The sequence below is a fragment of the Lithobates pipiens genome, unplaced genomic scaffold (assembly GCF_037356315.1).
Source record: "Lithobates pipiens isolate NorthernLeopardFrog02 unplaced genomic scaffold, aLitPip1_a1.2 Scaffold_16, whole genome shotgun sequence".
NCBI lineage: Eukaryota > Metazoa > Chordata > Amphibia > Anura > Ranidae > Lithobates > Lithobates pipiens.
This window is the reverse complement of record NW_027507748.1, coordinates 452,391,860-452,406,857: the sequence shown is the minus strand read 5'-3', so window position 1 is coordinate 452,406,857 and position 14,998 is coordinate 452,391,860. Positions and strand designations below refer to the sequence as shown.

The following is a 14,998-nucleotide window of genomic DNA, read 5'->3' as shown; positions in this document are numbered from 1 at the left end:
GAATCCAATTGAGAATCTGTGGAAAGAACTGAAAACTGCTGTTCACAAACGCTCTCCATCCAACCTCACTGAGCTCGAGCTGTTTTGCAAGGAAGAATGGGCAAGAATTTCAGTCTCTCGATGGGCAAAACTGATAGAGACATACCCCAAGCGTCTTGCAGCTGTAATCGCAGAAAAAGGTGGCTCTACAAAGTATTAACGTAAGGGGCCCCACTTCATTTTTTTTATTAGTTAGTTTCAAAAATTCAATAGATTTCGTTCCACTTCACAATTGTGTCCCACTTGTTGGTGATTCTTCACAAAAAATAAAAATTTTATCTTTGTTTGAAGCTTGAAATGTGGAAAAAGGTTGAAAAGTTCAAGGGGGCCAAATACTTTCGCAAGGCACTGCATGTATGTGTATATATGTAGATAGATATATTTTCTATCTAATTTTTAAAGGTATAGCGCCAACTCTACCCGATTTTTTTTTTTTTTTTTTTTTTTTTTTTTTTCCTCCCCCTTTCATATTGTAACAATCCAATGGCCTAAGAAAGGAGCTGTCAGTCAGTGAACTACAGAGAAAAGGGTTTTACGATTAAATCCTATTTTTCTTTTCTGCAAAGGAGATGAACCACTTCTTATTTTTAACAGTATAAAATGTGGAAAGGTTTTAGGGTAAGTACTTTTTGCAGTACAGATGCACAGCTCGACTTTCTGTCATTTCAAATCACGTAAAGTGAACGGGGCCTTAATTAGCTTGGGGCTGGTTCACACCAGGAATTGCACAGGAACACGTGTGCAATTTCAGCCCATTCAATTAAATGGGCACTGCATCACACCAAAAGTAGTGCGTGCACTACTTTTAAAAGTTGCTTTGGTACCACGTGATCCAGTGCAAGCACACGCAGTGCATTTGCTATCTGCATTTGGGTTGCCATTAACTTTACACTTAACACTCGCCGCAGATATAGCGCGTTTTGAGCATTTTGTGGAAAACCATACACGGAATGCTAGTTTCCCGTACCGTGTTTCAGTGTGAAACCACACATAAAGGGCAGGTCGGGCATAATGATCTTTGAGAAACTGCAGTGTGAGGGTCCTGAATATTCCTCCATAAGCATAGCAGTCATTGCTGCACAACAGATGTTTAAAGCGAAACTACACTGCATCTGAGCACCACAAACCAAAAATGCTATTTTAATTTTATTTTTAATGTTTAAAGCAAACGCATCCATCCACGGTGTGCTTAGCTGAGAAATCCCCTCCTGAAGACTTCTGGGATGTATGACATCCCATGCTTAGACCTGGGAACCAGGACGTAACCTAATGAAATGTGTAAAAATAAAGTTTAAAACATAAATCTGATATACTTTCCTATCTGTTTGACTACTGGCTGCATAAGGATTAAAAAGGTTCTGAAGGCTGAAGGGTTTTTACCATCAAGCATTCTATGCATGAAGGTAAATGTTTTGTGTGCTGCTCCACCACAGCCCCCATAATACTCACCTGGGCCCCTTCTCCATCCAGCGATGTGCAAGAGGGCCTTGGCTGTCCCGGGACTCCCTCTTCTCATTGGCTAAGACAGCAGCAGGAGTCAACCGCATGTGAGCCAATGAGGATGGGGTGAGGCCAAGCCATGGCTTTGTATCTTATGGACACATAGAGCAGGGCTTGGGCGCGAGCGGCTAGCTATTGGGGACACTGGTTGAGGGGGAAGAGCCAGGAGTGCCGGTGGTAGATGCGAGAAGAGGATCGGGCTGCTTTGTTCAAAACCACCACACAGAGCCAGACCAATTTTCAGCTTTCGGTGCTCACTATTTGTTAAAATTTATGGCAGAGTACTGGCAGAGTGTAGCGCTGTGGGCACTACACATCCAGCCCACGGCGCTGCTGCCATCTCTCCCCCTCTCCCCTCGCACTGTACCAATCAGTACAGAGAGGGGAGGAAGGAACCGGTGTCATGACATGCCGCCGGTTTGTTTACAAGTGATCGATCCGTCATTTGACGGAGCAATCTCAAAGTAAACGGCCACTACCAGCGTCTGTTTACCGTGATCCGTGATGTGCCAGGTCTTCCAGGGGGCACGCGAGAGCAAGATTCTGGGAGGATGTCCATGGATGCCCTCCCATAAAAACATGACCGCGCTGTAGCCGTCTTTCGGCTATGGCCTGGTTGGCAAGTGGTTTAATACTACTTTAAAAATAGTCAGTGGTAATTGAAAGAGTGAATTTCCACTTTAATTTGACAGTTCTGTAGACACAAATGCCCTTCCTAAATTGCTGACAACAGAGGAGCAATAGAAACCGGCAGGTAACCTCAGAATTCAGAGCCGTATGTTGAGTTGCTCACTGATCCACGGGAGCTGGAGTTTGTTGATCATGTAACCACACCGAAGTGGATTAAAAAGGGATTTGCACTGGATTGTTCACAAGGCTCGGTTCGCACTAATGGGGGCCATGCAGCCCGCATTTGTTCGGTCATGGCAGCCTATTCATTTGAATGGTCCCTCATGAACTGCAGTAAAAAGGTGCTTGTGCCTTTTTAAAAATGCAGCCGAAGGGAAATCACATGGTCAAAAAGACCTGCGGTTCCCGCACTCACGATTGTCCTGCTCTTGCGACATGTGTGGGAGTGCCATTCGGAATGAATGGCAGCCCCTCACATCTGGCAAGAGCAGGGCGATCCATTTGCTGGTGTGAGAATCTATGCGATAACCAGAATGCACGGTGCGGGTTAGTGTGAACCTAGCCTAAGGCCCCTTACACATGAGTGCCTCCGCTAAGCGGAATTTGCTTGCTCGGCAGGAAATCTCTCCGCTGAGCAGGTGGATTACAGGTCCCACAGTCCCACTCTGTGGCAATTGGATGGAAACTGATTGCCATGCCCTTCGATCCGCCGGACAGTTGGGGAATAGGACCACCATCTGTCTTTTTTTAAAGGATCAGATGGTTGAGGGGTGTCGCTAATATTTGTCGATCCATAGAGATTGGAAGAACTGACAGGCAGACCTAATCAGACAGCCCGTGTAATAAGGGGCCTAACGCAGCGGGGAGGATTCCTTCATCCATCTTTGCTTGTGTGGATGGGGGAATATGTTCAGGGTGTTTTTTTTTTGTTTTGTTTTTTGTGATCCCTGATCAGCACTTTTAGCAAATGGCTGAGATTTTTATTTATTTTTTTCATTCAGCCCTGCTGGGTTGAACAGAAAAGTAGTAGTGTGTACTAGGCTTAAATGTGTTTTTTTTTTTTTATAGCACACAGGAGGAAAAAAAGTCTGAAAATCTACAAAGCTACTTTTTTGATTTTTGCAGTACTTTAAAAATGTAGTTGTATTCATTTTACATGATATCATTTTTTTTTTTTTTTTTTTTTTTTTTTTACTTTTGTGTCCAAGGAGCAATGAATAGAGGCTGAATGAGACCGGTATGGAACGTTCCTTCTCCTTACTCCCCAGTTATAATTCAGACAAGCCAAATGTAAACAGTGATGTGTGCACAGCCCTAGGGCTGTGAATACAAGAGATTGCAAATAAGCATATTGATCTTTCCCATCTCCAGATTATGCAATCCAGAGAATGTGACTGTGAATTCTGCTTTCCACAATTGGCTGTCCTAAATCACATGTAATGAGGGGAATGGTTGTGGGAGCTGGTGAAAGCTTGGCCAAATCTATCTAGCCACAGCAAGCTTCTAGCATTGTAGTCTTCACTGATTTGAATTTATTGCAGCATACTTTTTTTTTTTTTTTTTTTTTTTTTTCTCATTGCTTTGATTTTTTTTTTTTCCTGATATAATGAAGTGGTTGTCTTATTTTCACTCTGTATAGGAGTCTAGTATGTTGCTAAACCTAGGTACACCATCCATATAATCTATATAAAATTGTATCTACTGTACTTTATCTTAAAACATCGCTAAAACTAAAGATCGAGCAATATTTTAAAAGTGGCATTACATTGAGTGTGAACAACTGTGTACTGCTGCACATTGCAAGGAATACAACAAAACTATCACCAAATACTGTTTCAGTGTAAATATTATAATCAGAATATTTAAAAAAAAATCTGAATGTTTGCATGGATCCCAGTGACAAGTGTTTGAAAGAAGAGAGAAATAAAAGGAAGAGGGGATGGCTTTTATTTTTGTTGCTTTGAATGTCTGGTGTAAAGTGCTAATGTGTATTTAAAGAGGAAGTAAACCCTGATGGATTTACTTCCTCTTTCATTCCCTGCAAAGGTAAAGCATAATGGATTACTATGCATCCACCTTAACTATGGAAAAAGTTATAGAATATTTGTACTTTAGTCACCAGGGGTTGTAGGATTTGGCGCAACAAATGCCATAGGCATGCAGTAATTCATATTACACCAGTTTTGGTGTATTAGGAAAAAGAATGGACAGCAATTTTATTTTTTATCTAGTTTGTAGAACATACAGCTTCCAAAAATTGGGCCAGTTAAAAACGGTTTGTTGCCTTAATGAATGTACATTTAAACATGCTTTATCTTGCGTATTATGTGCCTTTTGTTAAGGAACCCAATTGTTTTGAATGGGCCGCAAGTCCACTAAAATTGACAGATCAATCACATTGCCTTGAAAATTTTAGCAGTGTACTGTTTCTGCTTTTACATGTGTAGCAAGGTCACAGTTCAGTCCATTGAGAACCTCCAGGGCCAGAGATGGCGTGTAACAATTCCCTCACTTCCGCTACAATCACGTATTATTTTAGTTCTTCAGCCCACTGAGCTCCCAGTCTCTCACTGCCACTGAAATCCCTTGAGCTCCTCCAATCTTTGCTGTAGTATCTTCCTCAAGCGTCGCCCCCCACTTTTCTGTCCCTAGCTTGGCACTGCTGATATTTCTCAAGCTTTAGTCCCTGGCTTGACACACAAGGCTGCTCTGCAAGCGTCACCTCCGCTGGCTGGGTCCCTGGCTTGACACCCTCTGAAGTTAATCGATTAGTTGCCGGTTAAAGTGGTTGTAAACCCTTACAAACCACTTTGACCTACAGGTAAGCCTAGATTAAGGCTTACCTGTTGGTCCAAGAAATATCTCCCAAACCTATACGGTTTAGGAGATATTTGCCCGAAGACGGGCACCGCTATCTACGGCGATGCATAGTAGTCAATTATGCTTTGCCTTTGCAGGGAATGAAAGAGGAAGTAAACTCATCAGGGTTTACTTCCTCTTTTAATAACCTTAACTAAATTATACACCACACTTTAAGTTTAAAAAAAAAAAAAAAAGGGGGGGGGGGGAATTTATTCTTGGCTCACTATATGAAGTGATAAATATAAATAACCAACTACAGTAGCTGGTTAGGGAGCAAAATCTCTAATCCACTCTGGAAATAACAGGCAGAAGAAAAATACTGTGTGTGTATATATACTATTAGAGGTTAAATCTGGTAAATATCAGACTCGGATCAATTTTTTTTTTTTATTTAAAGAAAAAAAAAGTTAGACTGTTTTGCAGGTTTTCAAACAGAATTAAATATATAATATATGCTGGCCATGCAAAAACATGTCTTCCTTCCTTAAAAAAAACATTTTTTTAAGAACATTCATTCAGTGATGGGAAAGTTTGAAAATGATAGAAAACTTCTTTGGTCAAAGGAATTTTCAGACCGTGTATGTGGTTTTTGTTCATAAATGACATTCATTTTAAATCAGAATGTTAAAAGCAAGTGAAAATTTCAAACATTCTTTCGTTCAGCGAACGTACAAAGATTGAATAATTCTCTTCTGAATATTGATTCCCACCCCCACCCTCGTTTCTGGAACCTTGATTAAGTGGTAATTGTACCTTCTTGAGATGGTTGTATAACCTCTCTTATATATTGTACGTTGTAATGAATACCATTTGTATGCTTTGTATCATATTTGTTCCCTTTTTTTTTTTTTTTTTTTTCTTCATCAATAAATCAAAATTTTTAACCATGAAAATTGATCCATATGGCCAGCATAAGGCTTGGTACATACCTACGCATAATGTGTACAGAACGCACCCCAGAAACAGAATTTCCTGCTTGTGTAATTGGCTCAATGATTTTCTCAGAAGTCTGCCCTAAGATACAAGTCAGATTAAAGGCAACCACTGCCACAAAAATGTAATTTTTGGTGAGATACTCCCAATTGGAAATCGTGTCTAAAGGGATGCAGGCCCAGCAGATTTCCTCAATAGTTCCCTACTGGTGCTGCAGCTGATTGAGAATTACCACTGAAACCACCCCCATTAGATCACTTTCACACTGGCAGTGCCTGGGCACCAGCGGTAAAGCGGCATTAATTTTAGTAGCGATTTACCGTATTTGCGGTGCTTTTCAAGTGCTAGCGGGGCGCTTTTAACCCCCGCTAGCAGCCCAATAAAGAGTAAAAAGCGCTTTGCAGGGGCTTCGGTCTGCAAAGGTTTCAGTAGCACTGCCCATTGATTTTTAATGGTCAGGGGCGCTGCGAAGAAGCTGCTTGCAGGACTTTTTTTGACGTTTTTCCAGCGTCATGCTGGGATTGCAGATGAGGCTTTTTTCAGGTGCTTTATAGATGCTATTGGCGCTAACGTGCCTGAAAAAGCGCCTCCAGTGTGAAAGGTCTTAGATTCACTTTTTTACATGGACACAAACACACTTTGATTTCTTGAGAATAACAAAAGAGGAATCTGCAACAAAGTTTGTTAAAAGCCTTGCATTGCACATACCGTGTTTCCCCGAAAATAAGCCTGGGTCTTGTATATATTTTGGCAACCAAAAACGCACTAGGGCTTATTTTTTTGGGTAGGTCTCATCATGCCATGTGCTGTCTACCTTCCCCCCCTGCCTGTCGGAAATCCCCTGTGGAACTGTGTAAAAGTGCTTGTAAATTCCTAAAATCCACAGAACCACATATTGCAGAATGTGTATGTCTGCAATCCAATTGTGCCACGTACCTTCTTCTAGTGCTGGGCGCACCTGTAACCCGCCAGAGCTCTCTTCCCCTCTTTGAGCACTGCAGAGTGAGGGGGGGCCCGACATCAGATGAGCGCCCTGCTCATTGCTTCTATGGCCCACCGGAGGCCTCTTCTCAGCTCTAAGGAATGCAGAGGGAGTGGGCCCGAGGTCCCCCATTGAGAGCTAGCAGAAGAGCAGAGGTCAGAAGTCAGCAGTGAACGATACAGCTTTCCTTCCGGATACACGTTGCTACCCAGCAAATAGACAAGACATGATTTACCGGACATCCGGCAGTTATTGCCTATATGCCTGACAACTAATGTATATTGGTGAGTACACAGTAGCCTGTTCACAGTATTCATTAAAGCACCCTTTAATTATTGCACTTAGAGTGGCGCGTCTGTTTAACTCCCAGTGTTAGCAGAAGAGCAGAGCGGCATGACATAAGCTGACAGCAGCGGGAGGTCAACACTATACCGAAGGTATTTGGCACAACTAGAACACACTCACACTTGCACACTATATAACACTGTAATAAAGTGGACTCTAGTATTTCACCAGCACTTTAAACTAGGGCATATTTTCGGGGTAGGGCTTATATTGCAGCCCTTCCCGAAAATCTGTGTAGATCTTCTTTTCAGGGAAACGCTGTAGATCACCCAGAGGGGAATCTTGCGATGAGACTGCATTGAGCTATGCAATCCAACACAAGGATGAGGTCATTTGCCTTGCTTTCACTGTTGACAGTTCACACTAATGCCTTGCAATCAAAACAATATCAAAACATGCTGCAACATGTTGCATTACAATATGCTGCAAAAAAAAAAATATATGCATATCAATGCACTTTTTTCAGTGTTGTATTTTAACAGGGTAGTGACCACATTGTTAAATACAACTGAAATAAAAGGCTAGCCTTCCAACGCAACATGGTGTCAGGTGAGCATGGAATTGAGTATTCAGTGCACCCAGTTCTAAGCTATAACCTGTACATGTATGCCAGTCAGATTATGTTGACATTTCTACATCATAAAGACAATAGATCACTGAACGTGCACATATGAGCTACTCTGTAAAGTTTTGCCTTACAGCAGAATTTCACTCTGTCAACATTGATTATATATTTAATCCTCCTGCTGCTAGCTAGTAAATAGAAAGGTATATCGTATTTATTTGTTTTACGTTTCCAGTTACTTCCTAATTTCCAGACCTTGGCAAATGATGTCCTATATCCCAAGAGACTTCATGAGAGCTTTTCTCAGCTAAGCATACCCTCCTGCAGTCATACCTGAGCTCATCTGCCCTTACTCAAGATGGCTACAGCCAGAAATGCTAGGGGGTGTTTTTCAAAGGGGTTTCTCTGCAAAATAAAGCCTAGAGATAATGGATTTTATTTTTTATTTTTTTTATGGATTTTTTTTTTTTTTTTTTTATATAGCCATGATGTTCTGTAGTCTTATGTAGCTGTATTTCTATGATGCTGTATTTGAAGTGCAATTATAATGGTCTGCACGCAAGTTGCAGTGAGGGAAACATTACTTGGTCTTCTGGGAGAAACCCACATAGTTAATGAGAGAAAATGTCTACTGTCATGTACATCTAAAAATGCAAATTTATACATACAGTGCTAACGAGAATTATATAAACCAAAGAGCCCATCCTCCCATCTGTGTTTTTACATTTAGTGCCTTGTGTTTTACATGCATTACCATTTATCCAGTGTCTGGAGCACACCATATATTAAATGATTTAAAAAAAGATGCACTGCAATAATATGAACTATGTCCAAAACATATGATAGTTCATATGTCACTATCACATTGCTAGTTCTGTACAGAAATTGCATTTACATATTAATAATGCCTATCAATGTGCCTATTGAATGATCTAGAGTAGGGTCGGCAGCCTCCAGCACATATACCTTTTTCAGCAGCTGATCTCTCCTGCTGGGAAATTCTCAAAGATGACCTCCAATTATAGGGAGTGGAGACATTTCCCTCCTGCAGCCATACATATGCAAGGGGCGTGCTTCGGGGCAGGGAATGCCTTGAGCTTCTCATCCTGCATGCAGATTGACTGACTATAAGCCAGCTCCTCTTTCTGGACTACACACTGCTCCAAAACCCAGCCAAAAAGTTGAAGCGTTTTCTAGGATTGCCAGGCAGGTAGTGCGATGTTGCAGCCAATGTCTGGGGCCTACACTGGTGGAACATGTTTGCAAGAAAGTACAATGGAGTGAGTGATGTGCGAGGGGGGGGGGGGGGGGGTACAGTAGTTGGACAGATGCACCATGGTAAGGTACAGTGATTGGATAGATGTGGGAAGGGGGGAGTGCTGCGGATTATATGTTGTAGCAAGCGTGGGTACAGGGGTAGTGGAAAAGGTGTGCAAATGCAATGTTGGTGGAACAGATGTGTGGGTGATAGTGGTGGAAGAGGTATTTATGGGGTGCAGTGGGGGATTAGGTTTGAGGAGGCTGCACTAGAGATGGATGTTTTGGGAGTGCAGTGGTAGAAGAGAGGTGAGTGGAGCTCAGAACAGGGGGGACAAGTGGTACAGAAGCAATGATGGGAAATATCTACTAAGAATGACCTATGGCCCAGCCATCTCCCTGATATTATTGAAAGTTATTTACAGTCAGCAGCTAAGGATATCAGTTTGTGAATAGAAAACCACACAGACTCGCACACCTACACTCTTCCTCCTCCTTCCTTAAGTTTCTGCAGGTACACACATTGTGGTATATCTGAGGTGTGAAGGCACAGGAATTGGGGCTGAACAGAAATGCGATGCTGCAGGAATTGGAACTGAAGTCTCTCGAGGTGCAGGACATGAGGCTGATTGGGGGGTCTAAATATAAAAAATTTTGGTTTGTTCACCAAGTTAATACAATAACCAATGCGTTTACCTTGCCATTATGGGTGCAACTATCAGTGCAAAAATTGTAAAACTCTATGGTATATGGTGTGCTCTTGTTTACTGGCCCTCCAGTCGTCCAGTGCTTGTAAAAATGGCCTTGATGTTGGGGCATTCAAGCAGACTCACTCCCAAGCCACTACTCTGCATGCACGTGCGCACACGCACGCACGCGCGCACACACACTGGCTTGACCCCACCCCCTCTTTCCTCATTGGCTCACTGGCTATGAATGACAACAGTGGGAGCCAATGGCGGGAGTCCCCGGAAAACCAAGGCTCCTGTCCACATTACTGGATCACGATGGGGCTCACAAAAGTATTGGGGGCCCTGCTGCACATGTGTGGTGTTTTTTGTTTTTTTCCCTTCTTGCATGAGGATAAAAAAACCTTGATCCTTCAGAACCACTAAATATTGATTATATGAGCATATTCCCTTCTCAAGACTTGATAAACTCTTACAGCATGTTAAAGATAATTGTATAATCAAGAAAGGTTATACTAAAGCCAGGTACACACTAACCGTTTTTTTTGTTTTTTTTCATTAAACCCAAAGGGTTGCATGAGAAAAAAAAACACTGTGGACTGACAGTCGGAGTCACTGTACTAACCATGTGAAGTTAGTTCAGCGATCTCCCCCCGCTGAGCTGTTATGTTCTGGCAGGGGGACAGCCCTCCTACCAGATCACTGATCAGCGCTCTCTGCCATTGGCTAAGAGCACTGATCAGGAGTCAGACTGCTGGTTTTCCAACATGCACGTCCTACAGAAGCTGGCCAAAAGTCCGACTTATGTCGGACAAACCGATATACACATGGTCAAAACATTCGGCTCATGCGTGCGGGGCTTAAAGTCCAGCCTAACTGCTCCCTGCTGATGTCACCAAGATCAGTCCAGGCAATGCATCATCCCAACTTCCGAAATCTGGATCTGCCAGGTGCCTGAACTGATATCAGTCTTAGCGAGCCACTAAAACAACCGATCCCCGCCCCTCCACAGCTCAGCACTCCAGTAACCGTGGAGGAACAGAGCAGGAGAGCTGCTGATTGACAGGCAGCAGCTCTCCACTCTGAAGTGAAAGAACCAAGCCATCGACCGTGGGCTCTGTTTGGCTCGGTTCCCAGTGAAGAGGCGGTGGTGCGATGCTGCATCCATCTAGGTAAGGATGATTGGCCAATTTTAAAAAAATGTAAATAAAAAAATACTACTTAAGATTTATTTAGCAGCTATAAAAAAAATTTAGGGTCCCATAACACCTTTGCATTGCAGCACGCCCATATTGGTGTATTGCAGTAGCATTTATGCTGAATGGCATGCAGAAATGCATGGTAACACACTACCATGCATTGATGCTGTGTTGAGGAGCATTGCTAATGCACTTAAAATAAATGTGCTGCCTTAACACGTGTGTGTGTGTGTGTGTGTGTGTGTATAATAACTCTCCCGCAGTGCCCTCAGTGGTGTGAAGGACCACTTAGGAAAATTTTTTGTCAACAGCAAGTCGAATGCCAGGCAAACACGCAAGTATAAAGCTAAAATACACACGTGAAGATGTTGCCTTCCAAATGATTTGATTGATATGTAATGTCCTTAGATTGTAAGCTCTAATGAGCAAGGCCCTCTGATTAACTGCTGTATTTAATTTTACTGTCTGCCCTCATGTTATAAAGCGAAGCATAAACTGTTGGTGCTTTTATAAATCTTGTAGAATAATAAATGCTCTTGGGCCAGTCAGTACTGCCAGATGCTGGACCTATGCAGTCTACACAGCAAAAGAATACAGTTGGTTAGCCAATGAGGGAGCAATGGTACATTTAAAAGGTCATCCTTGGGATCTTCCATGCTGAAAGCCTACAGTTTGAACCGCTAAATATACAGCTAAAATGCATGTTACCAGCTTTACCTGCCAAAAGATTTATAATGCTTTTACAGTTACCCTTATTTATGGTGCAACATCTTCATCCCAAACGGGTTATCTGTTCTAGAAAGTGTTAATTTTCTGTTGGATTAATGGAGTATGTAACTCGAGATTTACAGTTTTTTATTTTTATTTTTTTAGTACAGAATAGATCCACTGAGTAGCTATTTTTTGTGTGTGTTTTTGGCAAAAAAAATGTTTAGCGATAGGATCTCTCATCTTTAGTGTGTGTGTGTGTGTGTGTGTGTGTGTGTGTGTGTGGTGTCCCCCCCAACTTGTTGGATGCAAATCTAGTAATGCAGATGTTGGTTCTTGTTTTAAGTAAGACAAACATTTTAGATTTATGTATTGGTGTGCCAGCAGCTTTTAAAATACCTTTAAAAAAATCAAGATCAAAAGGTCATTAACGTGTTTTTTATCTTTTTAGGTACCGCCAAGTAGGGAAGAGCCAAGAACACCCGTCTTGAGCCAGAACATTCCAAAATTTTACTTTCCTAAAGGATGTCCGAAAGGAAATGTCAATATAGATGCTACAATTTTGACAATTGAAAACACTTTTTCAGCTTTTCCGAATGAGAGGGCAACGCTTGAAGATATGGGAAAAGTAGCTAAGGTATTTTTTCATATGTTTCAGCGTTTTAGGCTCTGACTTGTGCCTTTTTGTCTTGTAAAAAACATTACATTGTGTGCTCACAAACGTTTGTTTTTTGTGCCATTTGAATGGCAGAAAAACTACATTCCCGTGTAACCGTATAGCTGCTTACAAGACTTCAGAGTAATGTCTATTAAACTGACTGCTTTTACTTTTGAAGGGTGCTGGTGAAAGATGCTGGATTTTAAATTGTGATTAGTGACGCATGTAAGGGTAAAGTTAGTTATCTCCTGTGCAAGGAAGGTGCCCTGGAAGCTGAGCAAAGAAGATTTAAAATGGGAACACACCAAATGTATAGTCCAAAGCGTTTGTCACAACAGTGCATGTTTCAGGGGTGTTTGGGGGTTCTCACTAGATCAGGACTGCTGACAATCATGCAGCATACAGAAATTAAACTGATTATGTGCTGATCAGTTGAATTATGTATATTGCTTGCATTTCTGTGGTTTTGATGGGAGATCCCTTGAAACCTGTAAAAACCCATTGGCTTGTCTATTTGACCTTTAGGAAGAATTAAAATGCTTTGTGGATTCCCGTGGTGCTCTTTTTTTAAATATCCTTTCTCCTGCTTCCATCACTCACTGCAAGTCCAGATTGATCTACATACATACATTTTATTCTCAACAAAAAAGTTGTCTCTGAGCAGGTGCATCTACATCTAGCGTGGTACAGTAACTTTGCATGTAAATGTATGTAACCAAAATGTGTAGCGGTGAAAACCTGTGATCTTTTCATATGTATGTTATGTCAGCATGAATTAAATAATTAAAACCAAATGTTCCTTTAAAATAGTTTACATTTCTACAAGTGTTTCTTATGGAGATAAAATCTAGAAAAGATGCACTGCTACTTCATAAATAGTAGGGATGTTTTTCTAGTTCTGTGGAAGACAAGCATGTTGCATACAGTGCCTTGCAAAAGTATTCAGCCCCCTTGGCTTTTTACCTATTTTGTTACATTACAGCCTTTAGTTCAATGTTTTTTAATCTGAATTATATGTGATGGATCAGAACAGTCTAAGCTGGTGAAGTAAAATTAGAAAAATATGCATAAAACAATTTTCCAGAAAAAAAAACTGCTAATTGGCATGTGCGTATGTTTTCACCTCCTTTGTTATGAAGCCGATAAAAAGCTCTGGTGCAACCAATTACCTTGAGTAGTTGCATCATTGGTGAAATGATGTCCACCTGTATGCAATCTAAGTGTCACATGATCTGTCATTACATATACACACCTTTTTCAAGGCCCCAGAGGCTTCAACACCTGAGCAAGAGGCACCACCAACCAAACACTGCCATGAAGACCAAGGAACTCTCCAAACAAGTAAGGGACAATGTTGTTGAAAAGTACAAGTCAGAAAAAATAAAAAAATAAAAATCCAAATCTTTGATGATCCCTGGGAGCACCATCTAATCTATCATAACCAAATGCAAAGAACATGGCACAACAGCAAACCTGCCAAGAGACGACTGCACACCAAAATTCACGGACCGGGCAAGGAGGGCATTAATCAGAGAGGCAGCACAGAGACCTAAGGTAACCCTGGAGGAGCAGCAGATTTCCACAGCAAAGACTGGAGTATCTGTACATAGGGTGACAATAAGCCATACTCTCCATAGAGTTGGGCTTTATGGCAGAGTTGCCAGGAGAAAGCCATTACTTTCAGCAAAACACAAAATGGCACGTTTTGAGTTTGCGAAAAGGCATGTGGGAGACTCACAAAATGTATGGATCCAAGGTGCTCTGGTCTAAAACTAAAATTTTACTTTTTGGCCATCAAAGGAAAAGCTATGTCTGGCGAAAACCCAACACATCACATCACCCAAAGAATACCATCCCCACAGTCAAACATGGTGGTGGCAGCATCATGCTGTGGAGATGTTTTTCAGCAGCCGGGACTGGGAAACCGGTCACAGTTGAGGGAAAGATGGATAGTGCTAAATGCAGGGATATTCTTGAGCAAAACCTGTACCACTCTGTGTATGATTTGAGGCTAGAACGGAGGTTCCCCATCCAGCAGAACAATGACCCTGAACACACTGCTAAAGCAACACTTAAGTGGTTTAAGGGGAAACATGTAAATGTGTTGGAATGGCCTAGTCAAAGCCCAAACCTCAAGCCAATAGAAAATCAGTGGTCAGACTTAAAGATTGCTGTTCACAAGCGCAAACTATCCAACTTGAAGGAGCAGTTTTGCAAGGAGGAATGGGCAAAAATCCCAGTGGTAAGATGTGGCAAGCTCATAGACTTGTACAAAGCAACTTGGATCTGTGGCCGCAAAAGGTGGCTCTACAAAGTATTGACTTTAGGGGGGTGAATAGTTATGCACATTGACTTTTTCTGTTATTTTGTCCTATTTGTTTGCTTCACAATCCCAAAAAAATAATCTTCAAAGTTGTGTGCATGTTCTGTAAATTAAATGGTGCAAATCCTCAAACAATCAGTGTTCATTTTAGGTTGTGAGGTAACAAAACACGGGGGGGTGAATACTCCTGCAAGGCACTAGCTAGAATATCAATACATGATTTCATGATTTTAATCTTTAGGAAGAAGAATGTGAGCACTAATAATGTCATTAATTCTTTTGGTTCAGCAAAGTTTAGATAAGTAATG

General features: G+C 41.6%; 1 protein-coding gene across 6 annotated transcripts in view; it reads left to right on the top strand.

Annotated features, from left to right (window-relative positions):
• The window catches only part of LOC143983299 (serine/threonine-protein phosphatase 2A regulatory subunit B'' subunit beta-like), a 128,912-nt gene that overhangs the window by 45,414 nt on the left and 68,500 nt on the right, over nt 1-14,998 (top strand). For all 6 annotated transcript variants that reach the window (XM_077482819.1, XM_077482817.1, XM_077482818.1 and 3 more), the window contains one exon: nt 12,161-12,346. In XM_077482819.1, coding sequence (XP_077338945.1) covers nt 12,161-12,346 — 186 coding nt within the window. The remainder of the gene's footprint in view (nt 1-12,160; nt 12,347-14,998) is intronic.